The 19,850-nt window shown below is 40.2% G+C and overlaps 2 protein-coding genes across 5 annotated transcripts; both read left to right on the top strand.

The window, feature by feature from the left end:
• Window positions 1-3,576: 3,576 nt before the first annotated feature.
• Window positions 3,577-8,069, top strand: LOC4342298 (BTB/POZ domain-containing protein At3g50780). 4 transcript variants are annotated; one of them, XM_066312802.1, is made up of 3 exons: window positions 3,577-3,963; window positions 4,817-5,559; window positions 6,736-8,069. In XM_066312802.1, exons 2-3 carry the CDS (start codon window positions 4,924-4,926, stop codon window positions 7,681-7,683), a joined length of 1,584 nt encoding a protein of 527 aa, XP_066168899.1. In that variant the 5' UTR covers window positions 3,577-3,963; window positions 4,817-4,923; the 3' UTR covers window positions 7,684-8,069. The 4 variants fall into 4 exon arrangements, with proteins under 4 accessions (XP_066168899.1, XP_066168900.1, XP_066168901.1 ...); XM_066312803.1 differs by having other exon boundaries at window positions 3,834-3,963; window positions 4,905-5,559; XM_066312804.1 differs by lacking the exon at window positions 3,577-3,963 and adding an exon at window positions 4,037-4,159 and having other exon boundaries at window positions 4,905-5,559.
• Window positions 8,070-14,471: 6,402 nt separating this feature from the next.
• LOC9268571 (uncharacterized) lies at window positions 14,472-19,228 on the top strand. The gene is made up of 12 exons (XM_015789758.3): window positions 14,472-14,623; window positions 14,733-14,862; window positions 14,969-15,038; window positions 15,129-15,221; window positions 15,435-15,560; window positions 15,658-16,149; window positions 16,908-17,314; window positions 17,435-17,534; window positions 17,646-17,705; window positions 17,818-17,904; window positions 18,034-18,171; window positions 18,629-19,228. The coding sequence occupies exons 2-12, from the start codon at window positions 14,774-14,776 to the stop codon at window positions 18,944-18,946; spliced, it is 1,980 nt and encodes a 659-aa protein (XP_015645244.1). The 5' UTR covers window positions 14,472-14,623; window positions 14,733-14,773; the 3' UTR covers window positions 18,947-19,228.
• Window positions 19,229-19,850: the final 622 nt, after the last annotated feature.

The following is a 19,850-nucleotide window of genomic DNA, read 5'->3' as shown; positions in this document are numbered from 1 at the left end:
GTTTGTGCATCTTACAAGTGTAGTCAGGGAAAAAAAATTCTCCCATTGTCGTTTTTCCTATGCGTTGTTTAACACCGTGTTAAACTATATGGTTTCACTTCTTAAGCCACTTCTTGCTAAACAGTGTTTTTCTTCCGCTAATGACAATGGAACTGAAGCCAATTAAGCCACCGGTGAAGTACGTGATGCAAATGGTGCAGAACTGCGTAGACCCAAGGGGGATCAGAGACTAAAACTCCGACCCCTTTTGACCTTTATTTTTTTACGTGCCTATCAAAGAAGTAAAAAAAAAAACAAAACGGGGGTTCGTGATCTTGTAGTTTTTGCAGGCCTGTCACTTTTTTTAAAAAAAAAAACTGATCTAAGGGGTCAGAATTTTAATCACCGACCCCTCACTTGACCTTTTTTTTCCTCACATTTATCTAAAAATTGAAATAAGGATACCAAGCCCAAAGGGAGTCGAGATTAGGTTTGACCTTAATTTGTTTTCTGGGCATATGAAAAAAACGAGATTGTAGTAGATAGAAAAAATGGCGGTAGGCTTTATTGCTTCATTGTTCCTTCGATTCAAGTCTAACCATTGTATATTTGTATGCATTATGCAACCTAAAATTCCGTTGGATTCCCTTAAAAATAGATCACTTTGATACCTTAATTATTTTTTTTTTGCTGGAACGTCCATTCAATACCTTAAAACATCCTAGCAGAGAACAATATTTGTCTCTTACCTATTTGCCTGTAAATCGTGTTGCTACTGTTACATCATCATCAGTAAATACAAAACTTAAACCACTTTAGGTAGTTAAACAAAAAAGTAAGAAATCCGAGCAGGGAACAATATTTATCTTACTTATTTGCCTGTAGATCGTGTTGCTACTATTACAAAATCATCAGTAAATACAAAACATAAACCACTTTAGGTAGTTAAACAAAAAAAGAATTTAGGTAGTTAAACAAAAAAAGTAAGAAAAAAGTTTCCATTGCAGGGATTTGAACCCGGGTCGCCTGGGTGAAAGCCAGGTATCCTAACCGGACTAGACGACAATGGATTTTTGAAGAACTGATTCCATCAAACAAATTTATTCAAAATACACCTCTCGAGCTAACATTATGTGGGTCAGTGGGTGCTTCGATATTGGTCCTCACGGTCAAGAACTAAAAGTTGGCATTGCATCATCAATAACCTAATTCAAGCTAAGAAAAGCTTGTGTGTTTTTTTCGGGTACCATTTCACCTATCAACTTTTGTAAAAAGGCAAAAAGAAGTGAAAAGGACTACAGGAACATGAATGAGCTTTTGTGTACATGAACTTTTTCTCAAAAGCATGTGTTGAAGTTATGGTCAAAGATACACTGATGGACGATCCCTTGTATAAATTTGATCAAAGCGATTGAGAGGCTTTAAAGAAAAACCACGACATTAAGGCACGATAATGCCTTGTGCTTTACTTCGTCAGCATTGTTTAGGCAAATGCTTTACGCGATTACATGGTTGAGAGCAAGGTTTATCTTACCAGGGTAGGAGAGGACCAACCGTGGATAATCCTAGGTCACATCATATTCTAGGTTGTTTTTTTATTGAGGGAGTATTCGTTAAGCCCAATTACTAAATACTGAAAAAACCGGATAACATTTCCTAAAAAACTAATTTATGTTCAGTTTTTAAAATTAGGTCCTTATCGTTACTAAACAGCGACAGTAAACCTGGTTACCACGAATAACCGGCAGTAAGGAAACCCTGGTTGAGAGGCATTCTACGGGATTAGATCGATCCGTCTTAATTATGACAATTGAGTTACGACGACCTGCTTGAATTGTGAGAATTTTCTCTTTCTAAGGGATGATGTATGCTTTTTTTTTCTAATTCATGCAAAATTCTAGAGTTGGTTGCGTGCTTCCTTGATGTAGAGAACAAAGCAGTCGTGCACTCTTTCATTATTGAAAATGTAAAATTCTAGATGGATATTTTTGTTTCCCATATTGAGTCTTACACTATCATATGTGTGGGGGGCTATCCCACAAGAGGTTGTTTAAAAAAAAACAAAATAATTCTTCTTTCAAAAAAACAAAATAAGTCTTCTTTAAGTTTGGGCCCTTGGTCATGCAATCACTAGGGAAAAAAATGTTTTTTTAGTGGAACTAGAAAAAGAATGTTGGTTGGATCAAATCAATCTTGTAACAAATTGTTTTCTCAATAATGAGTAGCCCCAAAGAAACCGAGCATAGCGAACAATCACTAGATCTCACCTCGGTTTTAGCGTATGATAATTGGTTCAAGTTTTCTAATTTCAAATCAAACTACTCCACCTTGAAAGATGCAATCTTTGAGTAGTTGCTCCAATCATGGAGCACTACCAAGTGCCAAAGAACCTAGAGGAGGAAAAATAAAAGCCTTGAAATCTAGCGGCACACAACACAAGCATCATCACCAATCTCAAGCAATCAGGCGTGCAAATGCTGCAGAAAACGGCAAACGAGTGACTACAACTACAAACGCATCGTGTGTGAAGAACATGCGTACTATCCTGCGCCCTCTTCTCCATAACGTTTTGGTAGTTGTTAATCACTGGGATATATATATATGTTTTGCCCATAGCTTCCAAAAACATAATGCTCTTCAGCATCGATCAATGATGCAAATGTCCCAACATTCTCTCTTCCATTTCGAACTTTACATCGAAAAGGTCCAACCTTTTTTTTTTTGAGAACTAGGTCCAACCTTTACTCATCAATTACACGCCAATATCAAGAAAGAAATGTTTCTGCACTAGGTAGTCTAGTAGTACGTGTTTCTTTGTCAAAGTCATCCCAAACAGTCAAATTTTTTTAGCATTTTTCATTGTTTGGGTCACAAGAATTTAACTTATTAAAACGATACAATATTAGTGTACATCCTCTATTCTAAAATATAAGCATTTTTTTTTACAATTTACCAGGACCGAGCTAGGGTTATTGATATAGCTACAAATGCTTACTACTTTGTCAAAAAAACGAATTCCTAGCTACAAACGTGGACACATGTGTGTCCATATTCATTGGTAGGATTGATTTTTTTTTTTGGACGGAGGGGGTATATGTTTTGGATCGAAATGAGTAACAGTTACCAATTTCGTACGTTTGGATTGTCTAAAGGCTTTATTTGGAATGTATGAAGTTCACGGAAATTTCAGAAAAAGAAATGCTTCATTTTCGCATGAGTACAAAGTTTACACCTGAATCTAACATGACTACGTACATCCAACCAACCGAGAGTCCAAGATTCGAGCAACTCCTGCACGCAGACCAGAGTCAAAACTCCGCAGGGTAGAGGTAAATAAAAGCTGTGGTAGCAGGTAAAAAGGTTCGGTAAGTTCAGCTAAACTTTTTCCCGGTGACAGAAGAATCTTAGTTAGGGTGTAGAGTTTTTTAAGTATACATACACACCTTTAAAGTATTAAAGGTAGACTAATAAAGACCAGATACTGGAGTACTACTACTAGACTGAGTGTGAGTGCGAGGCTGCGAGCTCGACGACGACGCATCTTGCTCTCATTTCATCCGAATCAAAAGAGCAAAACGCCCAAAGCGACGCTTCATCAGTGCATCCAGTGCAGTACTATTGCAGGCTGCAGCTGCTGCTGCTCGCTACAGTCGCAGCCAGATTCATTTCAGCTCTGCAAGTCTGCAGCTGCAACATGGCGAGTAGTGCTGTCAAAAAGCTCTCACATCGCATTCACTGATTGATTGATTCATTCGCATTGCGACGGGGCCAAGGAACAAGAAGGGGGTAGGGTGGGGTGGGGGTTGAAGAACAAGCAAGAAAAGCTTCAAGAATCAAGAAAAAGGTTTCAAGTTCAAGAAAGAGAGGGGTTTTGAGGGAATAGGAGGAGGAGGATGCCATGCGAGGCATGCCATTTGCAATGCCATGATTGCTGGTGTGGTGTGGTAGAGGGGTAAAGCGAGGACACTACTCATTGGTCCAGAGGTAAAAGGAGCTAGCTTCTCTGCCTGCCTTTGTGGTGCTCTTTACTTTGCCCTTCTTGGCTTCTTGCTTGCTTGCTTGCTTCTCCTCTTTGCCACCAGCTCTGGGAAGAAGAATGGTGTGTGTGATTGTGAGGCTGCCCTTCTTCTTGAATCTTGATTGATTGTTTGGTGCAGCATGAGCAAGGTTGTAATGTGAGGTACACCCTGTTCTAGTATTTTGTTTCTTGCAGTTTGTTGCCCTTCACAGTGTTCTGCTAGTTCTTAAGTTGGAGGGATTGTGATTTGTGAGAATGTGGGATTTTCTGTTGCTATTTTTTTGGTCAGTTTTGTCTTAGGATGGCAAAAGATGAGGGGTTTGGTGTGAATTTTAATGTGAATTTTTAGGAGTGTGGAAGAGTAGTTCATCTTGGTTCATGTGCTTGTTTGCCCCTCCGTTCTTCATGATGCTTTGCTTCAGATTTTGTGGTTTGAATGGGTTGGAGAGTCTTATTTTAGTGGTTGAAAGTTGCAAATTTGGTTATTCCTTCATTCTGATTCCAAAGGTAGTTCATTTTTTTATATGTGATGAATATGTACCTAATACTAGGAATGAAATGAGAGTTAATGTACTGGGTAAAGTTTAAATTCCGGCTCTATTTCATTGGGGAAAATGTGAATGGGAGAAAATTAGCTATGTTCTATTAGGTAAGGAAAAAAAACATGAAAAAGGAATCAAGAAAAGAAAGCCTGCAAGTGCAATGAATCATGCCATGTTCTGTTGTTTGCTTACTGGAGATCTTTTTGACTGCATCCCCTATTTCAGTTATTCAGGTGAATTTTGACTCTTCAGTTAATTATTGTATGTCTTTGTTCAGGGGTGTGCAATAGTGCCAATCATAAGGTCAAAAGAAGATCACATAGTTGTTAAAAAACTTTCTGAATCAATCTTCTCTGAAGATACAGGCTTCTTCTGAAGACAAGCATGGAAGAATTCAGGTTTGGAAGGCTTGATGGTCAGCCAGCAAAGATCAGAAATGTCCCCATTGCTGTCACACCTGAAGGATTCTGGTGCTGCCCGTCGCAGGCCATCCTCCAGAAGTCGATGAAGAACCAAAATCAGCATGCCAGACCAAAGGGAGGAGCATCCCCATCTGTGTCCAAGGCATCCTCAGTTCAGAGGACTCCAACTATTTCTTTGGAGAAAAGAACACACTCTACTCCTACTAGGTCTAGAACCAATTCAGATGAGCAGGTACTGCCTCCAGCAGATGATGCTATCCCTGATCAACCAAAGGTATCACCAGTGCCAGACAAGAGACATAATAAGCAACACAAGATATCGGTCGGATTCGGTCAGCTTCACACGAGTGATTTGAAGGTTATGCTTTATGGCAGGGAAGGGGTTGCTGTAAAAATGATTGTTCACAAGAACATCCTTGCTGAAAATAGTACTTTCTTTGCTGATAAGCTCTCTAGGCAATCTCCAGTGTCATGCATTGAGGTATCGGATTGCGAGGATGTGGAGATTTTTGTTGAGACTGTTGGGTTGATGTATTGCAAGGATGTTAAGCAGAGACTGATCAAGCAAGCTGTTGCGCGGGTTCTTCGAATCTTGAAGGTTTCTCCTTTGAGGCTCTGATACTTTCTTTAGTTACCAATTTCATATTATTGATATCCAGGTTAAACATGTGCAAATATTGTTAGCATTTACAGCTAGATCAAGATAGTTGATAATTTAAACTGGTGTACTATCAATTGCTCACCCAACTAAACTATTTAAAATGTGTGCTTATTTACATTTAGAATTGTGTTGATCATAAGAAATCAGTTGACAACCAAGAATGAATCTGGAATCGCCTTCCTTAATTTAAATGCCTTACCATTATGCATTGTTGTTCTTCTCACCAAGAACCTAGTTATGTCACTAAGTTAGCTTAATCTGTGGCATTTTTATATGAACATTTCACAACTTCTTTTAGTAACCTTTTGGAACATTGCACATTGATACAAAGATATGCATCAGCTAGAAAAGGTAGTATTTTCTCTGGTCTTATATACGCTTTTATTCCTAAGTATTTTTGTATGGTTCCAAACTACAGAAATAGCATCCCTTGTGTTAACTGAAAGTAGTAACTCGTGTTTCTGAACTCATTATACTCGAACTGACATTGTTGCACAAAAGTACCTCTATAAGGTACAACTGATTATATTTCGATGTCCATTTCATGTTGTTGAATTGAGTGCATCTTATCTTCTCAATGATAATACTGTACCATTTCATAACCCATAGAATCTGACAAGGACTGCACTTGATAGTTGATCAGTGCCAATTTAGGTAGGCTGTCGTTCCTTATTAACTCATTATACTCGAACTGATTTTTGCAACAAAGTATCTCTACAAGGTGCACCTGATTATATCTCGAGGTCCATTTCATATTGTTGAATTGAGTGCATCTTATCTTTCTGAGCAACAATAGTAATACTGTGGTGTCATCACATAACCCATAGAATCTGAGAAGGACTGAATATTTGACAACTTTGAAATATCATCTAGCTCAGTGATCAGTTGATAGTTGGACAGTGCCAATTTAGGTAGGCTGTCATTCATTATCTTGTGGGACAAATAGAAATCGGAGGAAAACATGTTCACCAAATTTGACCATGGTCTTTTGTACCCTGTCTGTCTCTAAATACATGGTCACTTTTGTTAAGGATTAACTGATTGGATTTTTTCAGAGCAAACACTACTTCCTCTGCTTGTAGTGTGTCATTTATGTGGGCTTTTCCTGTACAGGTTGCAGAATCACTAGGTTTCCCAACATGCATCATGTCATGCTTAAATTATTTGGAAGCAGTGCCTTGGGTTGGTGATGAGGAAGAAAATGTGTTATCATCGATACGGCAACTTCACTGTGAGAATTATGGAGTTAGCCCCCTCCTGAAAAGAGTAGCATCTGACCTAACAAATCCACCTAGTGACACCCTTGCACATATCATTGAGTTGGTGCTGAAAAGCAGCGATGACAGAGGGCGGCGCGAGATGAAATCTTTGGTCCTGAAGCTTTTGAAGGAGAATAACATCTGGACCAACGGTTCATCGGATTCCTGTGTAGTGACATTCTACAGTTCTTGCCGGAATTGCTTGGAATCACTATCGAACTTGTTTCGCCAAGCTTCTGAACCTGAATTTTCTGAGCAATCTTCAGACAGTAAAGAGGTGATCTTTAGACAGATCACTCTAGAGGCTGATAACCTCCTCTGGTTAGCTGAGATCTTAGCTGACAGAAATGCAGCTGATGAGCTGACATCAATTTGGGCAAGCCAGGGAGAGCTGGCCAAGCTGCATTGCAGGATACCAGTGATGCACCGGCATCTCATCAGCTGTGTCACTGCAAGGCTCTTCGTCGCGGTAGGGAAAGGCGAGGCGTTACCGTCTAAGGAGACGAGGCAGCTCCTCCTTGATGTGTGGCTCCAGCCTCTGATGGATGATTACAACTGGTTGCAGCATGGCTGCAGGTGGTTTGATCGGAAGGTCATCGAGGAAGGGATAGGGCAGACCATCCTGACGCTGCCATTGGAGGATCAGCAGAGCATTCTGCTCACCTGGCTTGGAAGATTTCTCAAGGTTGGAGATAGCTGCCCAAATCTTCAGAGAGCATTCGAGGTGTGGTGGAGGAGAACCTTTGTCAGGCCTTACACTGATCAGCAAGCGAGTTCTTCGTCGCAATCGCGATGGAGCTGATGAAAAATGGAGGGTGATGTTGCTTACACGTTGCATAATATGTGTAAGAACTTGGTGGTATTGTTAGTTAGGAGAACATCAGTAAGGGAAGAAGAAAAATTGTGTAGGATTAGTAGTAGTGCAGGTGCTCTTTTAACTGAACTGAGGGTGTGTGTGCTGAATTGCTGATTGTTCTTGTGTTGTAATGCCTTGAAATGTGACAGCTCTCTGATTTCTTTGTTACAGGAATAAATCCTGTATGATTTACTAATTGTGAGCAATACTACTATCTTTCATGTGTTGTAATGCCTTGAAATGTGATAGCTCTCTGATTTCTTGTTACAGGAATCAATCCTGCTGTATGATCTACTAATTGTGAGCAATACTACTACTATCTTGGATGTGAATTATTATGTCTTAAGTTGCTTGATGTTCTTGTTGAGTACAACCAGTTTGTCTGCTACGCATTTTGGCCATGAATAGCAAAATCAGGCAAAATAAACTTGTGCACTCACTACTCTGTCAGCCTGAAAACTGAACTATTGCAATGTCTCAGAGAATAGGCTAGCTACTGTCCAATTTTTCTCCCATCCATTTGCAATCACATCTGTGTCTACACTGTATATATGCAAAGCATGCATGTACAGTTATTGCCTGAATACATTTTGACTGTGGCCATTGGCACTCTGCTTTTGCATCGGCTTCTCTGAATCTCCTGTGCAATTTGATCAGGTTGCCAGATACGCGTGCCATTCAAGCTTATGCATGCGAGCATTCACTTCACTGAATCCTGAAGGTTGGTGAGCCAAAAATGAATGAATGAATGCTTGATCTTCAGCATTAACCACCCGGAGATCCCTCTGTTCCCTCTTTACTACTGTCACTCTGACATTGTGTTAAAATGGTCATCAGTGCAAGTCTGACAGGTCTCCTTGTTCGTCATCAGTGACTGCATCCATCCACGTCAGCCACCAAATGTACAATCAGCAAGTGCCAAGAGGGCAATGTCACCTTTGAACTGTAGTACTCCTATATGCTTGCATGCTAGAATTGTGTTTGCAGAAACATGTTATCCTTTCAGCTGCATTAGCATGCATGTTCAGAACAGTGTAAAGATAGTGCTACTTGTTTAGTTGTAATCCAAATTTATTTGCACTTAATAAAGGCCAGCTTCTGCCGGAGACCCATTGGGCTGTGCACCTGGGAACGCCCGGGGTGCGAGGGTGGAGCCCCCGCGGTACGGATCGTAATACCTTTTAGGGTTCCATCTCATATATATACCTCTTGTAAGCCGCCGTGCGGCGTTGTAACCTCACCCGATATAGTGAAGATATTTTGCTGGCTGATGTCCGTAGTTTTTTTCTCCTGTTTTGGAAGGGTTTCCACGTTAAATCTCGTGCCTTATGTAATTGATCTATTGTTTTTTATCGTTTGTTTGCCTATCACTCCCTAACACTACTATGTGACCATGATGTTATTTCAGATAATAAAATTTATCCCGACCTTTACTTCAAAAGAACTATATCCAATTATTACATAAGTTGCAGGTCGAATGAGTGTGAATCACAAAAATTAACTACTTGGTTAACAACAAAAAAGAGCTACTTAGAACACTAGCCTAAAGATAAGAGATAACACAAACTTCTGTCTATGGTTGATGAGAATATACATAACCGTTGTTCCACTCGGTGGACTTTATGTTATAAATAGCTGTATTTCCTTAGAAATTGTTGCTTTCAGATACAAGAACTTTGTGGTAGTAATTATTCAGCAAAAGGAGAGTAGCAAATTAGGTGATGCACTGGTGCATACCTGCAGCAACACGCCTCACTCTTTTGGCAATTATCTCACCGACCATGCTGTAACTCTGTAACTTGCAACAAAACTGACGACAAAATTCACATCCGTGAGCCACCGACCTCACCTGTGCCGGCCGCAGATTAAGAAGCAATAAAACCGGGATTAGTCATGTCATAAAACACTCACACACCACTATCTATTGGCCGTTGCTATGCAATCCATTGTTAAAATTCAGAATTAGCTTCCGCTATCCATTAATACATTTTTTTGAAAAAGAAGAGCTTCTAATAATTTCACATTATGCTTTCTTCCACTATCTATTAATACATACTCCATTCGTCCCTAAATATAAGGGATTTTATATAACATCCAATCAAAATCCCTTATATTTAGGGACGGATGAAGTATTTTATATAAAAAAGAAGAGCTCCTAATAGTTTCACATTATGCTTTAACAAATCAACTTTCTCATGCTTAACTGATGCACATTCGGTGAGTGACATCGTTAGGCATTATTGATTATAAGCCGTCAAGCTTATTAGCGATAAAAAATAATTTATAGGCAAACATTTATATATGTGTTCTTAGCGACTTAACGATCAATACCGGAAAAAAACTACGATAAAACATCAAAATTAGCTCTAAAAATAAGATTTAAAATTCAAATTTTGTATACAGCTAATAAGCCGAAGAGCAAATTAAGGTCATGTGCTGCTGTCCTGACATTCGAAGTTTTTAAATCTAACCATGCAACCCTCGCCCGCTAATATTGAAGCATGTCTCATCTTTTGGTGAAAAGATGATTGAAAAATTTGGGCCTTTTTTCCCTCACATTGTTCCTTCTTTTTGCCTTTTCTACAAAATTTTCTTTTCTGTCTCCCTTGTGGGTATATGTATTGAAACTCTTCTTTTTTCACTTTCTCCCTTTAAGCCTCTTGATCCCTTTTGGCTTTTGTTGCATGGGCCATTCATTTTGATTTTTTTTTTCTCCTCTTGGTGTTGGTTTTTTTTTCATGTGTCTCTGTGAGACAGTGTGTGCACAAGAAAAAAGTTTGGGCGCACGTATCATTGGCCTTTTCTGCTTTTACGTGCATGCATGCACACTGTAGGGTGCAGCACGATTCTCGGTGAGACCTATGCTAATGCTAATAGTACTAATTAAGATTCACTTAGGCTTCCTAATTGTAGGGTTAATTATAGTGGTTATTTCGAGGCCCTTGAAGCATGCTGCCAATTGTACGGATTGAGAGCCAAAAGTTCTTGCTAAGCATAAGACCAATGTCATTTGGAGTAATTGTTTTGCTTCCACTAGTATTGGAAGTATTTCCAATTAATGGAATATTGTTGTCATGACTCATGGTAACTATTGTGGTTACTGTGTTTAATTATGTTTTTTTACACAGGTTAAAATCGTTAAAATGGAGTATTTCCCTATTTGTAATTTCGGCGTAAATTTCTGTGTTCCAAATGGAGTGCTATACTCCTAATAACAAAAGTAACACGCATGGGTACATTTTCAATAGAATTTTAGTGGGGATTTGCCGCTGGTTTCCAACTCTTTGAGCGAGTATTGGGGAGACGCATTTGTAGGTGTGATATTTGTAGTGACGTGTGTATATGCGTCTTCAGTGTAATTGAAACAAATAAAATAAACAATCTCATCCACAACAACTGCCACTGCAACTGCAATGTGGAGAAAAGCTATCAGCCAAAGCCATCCCCTTTTCATGTGTTCTATAGAAAATACTTAAGAAGGGTTGTCATTTGGGATGGTAATTACGTTACTATTAGCTAGCAACTTGGTTGTATGGCATTAGAGTGGACTTTGATAGAAGACATTGGATTCGCCCGTCATTTGACTTCGAAGTAAACTAGAAGAAAAACGGTGCAAAAACCTAGAAGGAGACCTTGGGGAGACTAAAAATTTGCACACTTGAACGCAGTTGCACTTAGATAAGATCAAGCTTATCAAACATAGTGTGCAGAGAACCACAGAGGAATCTTCTTTTGCTTATAGTAAACAAATATTTTCAGTTTTTGGAGTTTGGACATAGATTGGTTAAATCTGAGCTGATCCATTTAAAGTTGTATTACTTCTTTGGCTATATTTTCGGATCAGTAATTATTTTCTTTTTTGGTCCTTCACCTCAACATATTTTTCTTTAATTAAGAGTCACCTGAAGAATTAAGGATTGTTTAGCATCTGACCGCAAGTTTATGAAACAGAATTAGGTATAGCCCTTCTTCAGTTTAGGTATCAAACCTCAGATCTGAACAAGATCCATGTGTGATTTGACGATGTAAATTTATAATTCTACAGATTCCAAGCCTCATCTGACTGCAGGCATATGTCCGGCTGTTTTCCTGTCTGTCGATCTTGTTATCTTCTTGTGGCTGGCTGGCAAATAAATATTTCTTTCGCATCATCTTATAATCATTAGAACAGTTAAAGGACACTGGTGATGCTAATGGACATAAACCGGTAACATGAATGATAACTCGAATTGTTGTTCCATTCTGTCGATCTGAATTCTAATATATACTATTATATTATCAATATTCCCACCCCCTCCTCCAGAAATTGTATATTATGGTCCTTGGGTTATATATTTGTTGAAAAATTAGATATGCTGAGATTTCGCAGGACATAAACACTTGTATGAATAATGTGAATCTCATATGTTTGGTTGTAAATTGATTGGGATTATTACTGAATCTAGTACTACTACTATACAATCAGACAAGTGGAATTAACCTTGCTATATTAAAAACTTAATTTAGGTTCAGGTAAGTCCAGGCCAACCAGCCAAACATAGCCGAATTTATTTGTCCTACTTAGCCCATGCATGTTTGAAAGTGAAATGCAAATTCAGAGCCCCACAAACTCATCCAAATGAGACATGCAGAGACAACATTCCACAACAAGGATTATTCTTGTGACAAGCAAGAAGGTCCCTTAGGGCAGAGGACAAGTACTTAGTTGTATTGGGGCTTTCTTTTGAGAAGAGAAGAGGAGAGAAAGCTTAGTGAGTGAGGTGAGCACTAGTGGTTTCTAGTCCAAAACAAGAGGAAGCACCCAACAGGGCAAGGCTTGTTTTCCTTGGGGCACAGCTACATTGCCCCCTTTATCCCCACTTTCATCACTTTTGAGGCTACCCCCTGCACCTTTTCTTCCATTCTTTTAGTTTCATGCACCTGAAGAAGGTTTAAACATTCTTTGGACAAAACATGGTTTTGTCTTTAATGACTGATTTTCTCTTAAGTAGTGTTGGCCTACTACTATTTTCATATTCTGGTGTCTTTATTTAACAGTTCTAGATGGACTCCTTCACCAATATGGCAAAAAAGAAATATTTTGAATAAATAAATGAATAAAATGTAAAAAAATAAATTTGGATTCATAGTTTTAAATTCATATATTAAATCCACCAAAGTTCAGAAGACATTTTGGGCTTGTTTGGTTTAGTACCCTACCAATATGTTGGTAGTGCCAAACTCTAGGCAAGTTTTGGCACTACCAATATATTGGTAGGGTAGAATTGTAAATAAGTGCTTTTGGATTTATGGGCATGTTTGGATTGCTATCATACCAATTTGTTTGTAGTGCCAAATTTTAGGCAAGTTTTGTCACTACCAACATTTTGGTAGAGATTTCTATTGATTTGGCAAGTTTTGGCATCAATCCAAACATCACACAAGTACTATTTAGACTACCAAAAATTTGGTAGGGCAAGATTTGGCACTAAACCAAAACAGCCTTATGTAAATTAAGAGCCAAATTTTAAATTGTAGTGAAGAATATTCAAGAATTGTGCCAAATTGAGTATAGGCATTACCAAATATTTGGCTTCAAACCAAATCATCACATTTACTATTTAAACTACCAAAAAATTGGTATGGCAACATTTTGGTATCAAACCAAAACGCCCCTTTTTTGGCACTTGTTTTGCTCTTGATGTAAACATACAGTACTACATTGAAATTATGAACATTTTTTTAACAAAAAAGAGAGAATAGTGCAAAAATCTTGAAGCTATATGAGGTGGTTAGGTTACTTAAATGCCACAGTCAAAGACCTAGAACTCATACTCCAGCCCTGCATTCATATCCTACTCTTGTTCTCTTGTCCATCAATGTCACAAAGATTTCAATGTGAAAGGGAAATGAAATAATACTGGAATTATGAATGAAATTCTACTTCTGTTTGTCACATCCGCAAACCTACCAGTGAAAATGTGTACAACAAGTACCAGAATTAATCATAGGCAAGAGTTTAATATGCTATACTTTATCAATGTTCTTGCCTTTATTTTCCATAGCTTCATGTCACCATGTGACCATTTAGTCCTGCTCACTATTTTGAAGTTGAAATCTTGATTAGTTTGGTAGGAAAAGAGAGATGATCCGCGTCCCTAATTCTATCGTTTGCGTTGTCATTTGTCAGAAAGCATTGGCTCCATTAGGGAAGAGGAGACAACAATCTTCCACTAACCTAATTGTTATATCAGTGCTCCACTGTACCTGAAACTATTGTTATGTCCAGGTCAGGAGCAGTGATTAAAAATAACAGCACACAAATAACCAAGCACAAGTTTAAAAAGTGCAACCTTTTCCCCTAGTTTTCCATAGCTGTGTAACAAAAACTACTAGTATTAAGAGCTTGCATTGCATGGCAGGAGTAAAATTTTCTGACCAAGGCAAAAAGGTGCAGTAGTTAATATGGTATCATCTACTACTATTACTGTACCATCTACTACTCACAACAAGGAAGCAAAGGCAAAAGCTTATGTTTTTTTAATTAGGTGTCATGGTCAATGCCTTTTTGCAGGCTAACACACTACACTATAACAAGCCAGTTGTGGATGCTGTTTTGGGGGGTTTCTGTAACTGAAGATGCAGTTAAAGAGGCCTTTTTTCCCTTTGCAAAATGTCTACCTAGCCTAACACTTTGACCTGGAGAGGAGGAGTTGGTGGTGGTAGATAGATGGCACATTGGCAGTGATGGCTGTGTACAGTTGCAAGGCTTCTTGGATTTTAGTGTGGCTTCTCTGCTCTCTGAATCCACCATTCTGCTCGCCTGCATCATTGGGAGCTCTCTCTCCTTCCCTTCTTTTCTCTCTTAAACTCTCCTCAAAGTTTTGAGCAAGCTGGGAATAATTGTGTAAGTTATTCTTGTGTTCTTCCTGAATGCTTCTCTCCACCTGGTTTCTGGGCTTTTCTTGATCAGTTGTTTCTTACTGCCATGGTTTGGTTTTCCATGTTGGTTTCAGTTCTTGATTGGTTCCAGAAGGTGTTCTTTTGAAGAACAGAGATGGAGATACTGGAGAAGAAAGGGCGTAAATCCTTGCCCAAAGCAATGAAGCCCTCCAATACCACAGCAAAGCACAATCGTTCAAAGAGGTTGGACATATGAACTTGCTTCTGAAAGTTTCTCGCTTTTTTGTTGTTGTTATCTTACCAACAATAAATGTTAATCAAGAAATTTTTATGGTTCTTGTAATGTCAGTGATTTGGAGGATAAGAATGCTAAAGATGCGTTGTGTTCTTCACTGAAAGCATGCAATCAACCTAAGCTGGTAGGTTCTTGTGTTTATTGCAAGATTCCTTCTGTTACTTGTTGCTGTAAATTTGAGCCATTTCTGAGGTTTTCTATTATTTTTCCCCAGCCTGGTAGAAACTCAAACCCTCATCTGAAGAGTGAAACCAAGAAGGGAATTCAGCCATCCAGGAGTGAGGCACAAAACTCCTTGAGAAAAGAGGCAAGGACAAGAAAAAAATTTACTGTTCTTCATTGAACCTATCCATTATTATTGGTTGTTGTACTCACATCAAGAACAGTTCACTCCAGGACTTCCAATGTTGACCTGCCTGTACTTATCTCTCTGAAAAAACCAAATCCTAAGTCAAGTCTTTGCAAGGACATTTGGTTAATCTCCATCTTAATTTTTTTACTGAATTTTTTTCTGATGCAGATTCTGCAGCTGGAGAGTCACCTCAAGGATCAGCAGGTGGTGCGCGGCGCACTGGAGAAAGCACTGGGCCCTGATCCTGATCATCCTGCTCCTGTCAATCTCTCGCTCGAGAGCCCAATGCTAAAGGTGAAATCATTTCCTGTGTTTACTATCTTCCATTCTCTTTTAGCTTGATCCATCCAGCCATGAACAGCATGTTCATCGGATCATGGTGATGTTTCAGGTTCAACCTGCGAACGAGCTGATTAGGGAGGTCGCGACATTGGAGCTAGAGATCAAGCACCTGGAGCAGTATCTCCTGACACTGTACAGGAAAGCATTTGATCAGCAGCAGCAGCAAGCAGCGACAGTGGCGTGTTCAGATGCGGCGAGGCTGTCGGTGAGCTCGCGGTGCTCGCAGCTTCTGGAGGAGACGCCCAAGGCGAAGGCGGCGGCGGCGGCGGCTCCAGGCAGGAGAGGCGGCGACGCGATCCATTACAGCTGCCCGCCGGCGCCGGTGAGCAAGAGGTGGAATAATGGCGGCGGCGCGGCGGACGACTGCTCGCCGTCGACGTGCCCGAGGAAGACGACGGATTCGTCCGACCAGTACAGTGGCCTCCGCAGCCAGTCCGCGCTCTCGTTCCGGGGAGTGTGTTCGTCCAGGATCTCGCCGTCCGAGGACAGCCTCGCGAGGGCTCTTCGCTCCTGCCACTCTCAGCCTTTCTCATTCTTGGAGGTGATTCCTTTTTCTCTCTTCTTAGGATGCAATGAAAATTTCTCAGATTGCTCTTGTTAGATTACTGCATTTCTTTCAGAAATCAACTTTACAGAGTGTTCAGAAGTTTTTTTTTTTTACACAAGAAAATATCAGCAGGAACTTCACTGACTGTTCAGTCTGTAAGAATTTCTTTGATAATTCATGAAATTTGCTCAGATTGCACTTGTTTGATTGCTGCATTTCTTTCAGCAACTAATTTTACAGCTTATTGTTCAGAAGTACTAAGATTAACAAAAGTATTAGCAGAAACTTCACTGAAACTGAATGTGTAAAACTAGCATTCAGTATTAGCACTGAATTTTGTTACATTGTAAGATCCTGAATTCTGATATTAACTGACAGTGCTTGTGTTCATGAGCAGGAAGGATGCCGTGAAATTTGCTTAGATTGCACTTGTTAGATTATTACTGCATTTCTTTCAGAAATTAACTTCACTGATTGTTTAGTCTGCAAACATTTTTTTTAAAGAAATTCTGCAAGAAATTATCTTGATAATTCTAGGATGCCATGGGATTCAGATTGCACTTGTTAGATTACTGCATTTCTTTCAGAAACTAATTTTACAGTCTAGTGTTCAGAAGTACTAAGATTAACAAAAGTATTAGCAGAAACTTCACTGAAACTGAATATGTAAGACTAGTGTTCAGTATTAGCACTGTAACATTTTAAGAATCTGAATTCTGCTATTAACTGACAGTGTTTGTGTTCATAAGCAGGAAGGAGAAGCAGCACCATCAGGAGTGGTAAGCTTAGCTGACTATCTGGGGACAAATGTAGCTGATCATATCCCTGAAACTCCAAACAACCTCTCTGAGGAGATGGTCAGGTGCATGGCAGGGGTGTACTGCAAGCTTGCTGATCCTCCTCTGGTGCACCACCGCGCATCGTCGTCTCCGGCATCATCATTCTCCTCAACCAGTGTGGTTTCCCCACAGTATCTTGGGGACATGTGGAGCCCCAATTGCAGGAAAGAAGCAACTCTCGACTCCCGGTTGATCAACCCGTTTCGCGTCGAGGGGCAGAAAGAGTTCAGTGGACCGTACAACACCATGGTTGAAGTTCCATCGATTTCCCGTGATCGTCGAAGATTAAGAGAAGTAGAAGATTTGCTCCAAACTTACAAGTGAGTGGTTCTTGAAAATGGTTCACGTTGCTTTTTTACTCTCAATCCTCAAGTGGGTTCAGTACTCTGAACTGTGATATCTGTAGTACTATACACTTATAATTAGCATTGGTTCTTCAGGTTAATTTTGTATCGGTTGGAGACCATTGATCTGAGAAGAATGACAAATGATGAAAAGATTGCTTTCTGGATCAACATACACAACGCATTGTTGATGCATGTAATGTTCCTTCTCATTTCAAATTATGCACAGTGAATTGTAACTGCTACTGTTCTGCCTACTCATTCTCTGAAGTCTGAATATAATGACAATTGGCACTAACTTCCACAGGCATATCTCAAGTATGGCATCCCACAGAACCATCTGAAGAAGACATCACTTCTTGTCAAGGTAAAGTGGGACCTCACTCCTGGCAGAATCGTCAAAATGACCTCGAGAACAAGTAAAAGTTTTTTTTCCTTCTTGATCTTGTTCTGAGACTGTCTCGAAATGCTTCCTTCAGGCTGAATGCAAGATTGCCGGGAGAACCATCAATGCAGCAGTCATCCAGGGGTTGGTTCTTGGATGTAGCACTCACTGTCCAGGACAGGTATGTGTGTGTGGACATCATTTGGTCAAGAACCTAGTGAAGAACAGAATGTTCCTACATAGTACTTGATGAGATGTTTAAACACAAATTTTTAACCTGAATTTTTGTTGATCCTTTTAATGCAAGCAGTGGCTGAGGACTTTGCTTCACCCAAGGATCAAAAGCAAAGCGAGCAAAGCAGGAGGGGAATGGCAAGCCTTTGCCATCCATCAATCGGAGCCTCTTTTGCGCTTTGCGCTTTGTTCAGGAAGCCATTCCGATCCCGCGGTAAAAAAAAAGAACACACCATCCCATCTCTTAATTTTTTCACCTGACAGAAACAGTAACCAAGCTAGGCATGCCATTTCCTGAACACTCTAAATCTGAACTTCTGAACTTCTGAACATGAACATAATCCTAGTAGAGTACAGTACGCATGTTTCTCAAAGTGTTAAAGCTATCCATGCAAAGCAAATCCTGACATGACACAATCATGAAAGAAACTTGACAAGTAGTATATCTCCTCTCTTTTCTTTCTCATTTCTTCACCTCGATATGAGCTACCTACCTTAATTACCTAGCAGCTGCTGCTGCTGGAAACTTGTACCATGGAATGTTTCAGCAGCAGCAGCACTGCATCCACTGCACTTTGTTCATCATCATTTCTGCATCGAAGTAAGCATACTCCACTACAGTAGTAGAAGAGGAATTCATGATTGGTGATGTGTGTTCATGGCGATGGCAGGTGAGGGTGCTGAGCCCGAAGCGGCTGTCGCAGCAGCTGGAGGCGGCGAGGGAGGAGTACATCCGGGCGACGGTCGGGGTGAGGAAGGAGCAGCGGGTGACGCTGCCGAAGCTGGTGGAGTCGTACGCCAGGGACGCGAGGCTGTCGCCGGAGAGGCTCGTCGACGCCGTGCAGAGGTGCCTGCCGGAGAGCCTGAGGGCGGCGGTGCAGCGGTGCCGCCAGAGCAGGCCGGCGAGCAAGGTCGTCGAGTGGGCCCCCTACCGCCACAGCTTCCGCTACCTGCTCGCCAGGGACCTCGCCTTCCCCCACCTCACCTAGCTCACCGATCTTGGCGTCCGCCATGAATGGCTTGGCTTGAGCTGTGTCAAGCTGAGTCTGAGTGAGTGAGATTAGAAGAAGATGATTAGTTCATGTGTTGATAGATTTGGTTCTAGGATGTTACACCTAATTATCTAGGATTGTGTTTGTGTGTGTGGGGGGGGGGGGGGAGAGAGATTAATTGAGCTGTGCAGAGTGTGATCTGTGCGCTTGTAAAGATAAAATTCTTTTTTATTTTTGTAGATACAGAGAGGAAAAAAAATAGAGGAAAGTTGAGACCAAGTGTCAGTTCAGTTCAGTTCAGTTCAAATCTTTAATCTGAAACTGAAAGAGAAACATAAGTATCGTTTAGTTCAGTTCCAGTTCCAGACACAGTTCAGAAATTCAGATTTGAATATGCAAATCAAAGTCGCCCCCTTTCGTTTCAAATTCCTTCTACGATCTGTGCGGGTTTCGTGGTCACCGCCACATCCAATAACATGACATGCAGATCCTCTGCAGAATTGCTGAAACAGTAAGCAATGGATAATATGAGGGTCCGGATCCACACAATAGGTTGAGTTCTTTGGGTTGTGTTTCAAGTGGCCAACTCACCTTCGTTTTTCTCGTGCACGTTTTCCAAACTAGCATATACTTAATTAATCATGCACCAAACAAAGAATCATATTAATACATTTTTTTAAAAAAAATAGCATATACTTAATTAATCAATCATGTACTAATAAGTCACTCTATTTTATGTGTGAGAGTAATTAGCTTCCAACGATAAGCAAAGAACACAGCCTTTAGTGTCTACTACTACATCAGCAGTACTGCAGACAATTGAACACAAAATATGTCGTGCGCGCTCCTGCTGATGGTGGCGACGGTGGATAGGACCTTTTCGTGACTAAAATGAAAAATA

The sequence above is a fragment of the Oryza sativa genome, chromosome 7, assembly GCF_034140825.1.
Source record: "Oryza sativa Japonica Group chromosome 7, ASM3414082v1".
Taxonomy (NCBI): Eukaryota; Viridiplantae; Streptophyta; class Magnoliopsida; order Poales; family Poaceae; genus Oryza; species Oryza sativa.
Note: the sequence above shows the minus strand (reverse complement) of the source record. Positions and strands in the feature narration are given on the sequence as shown.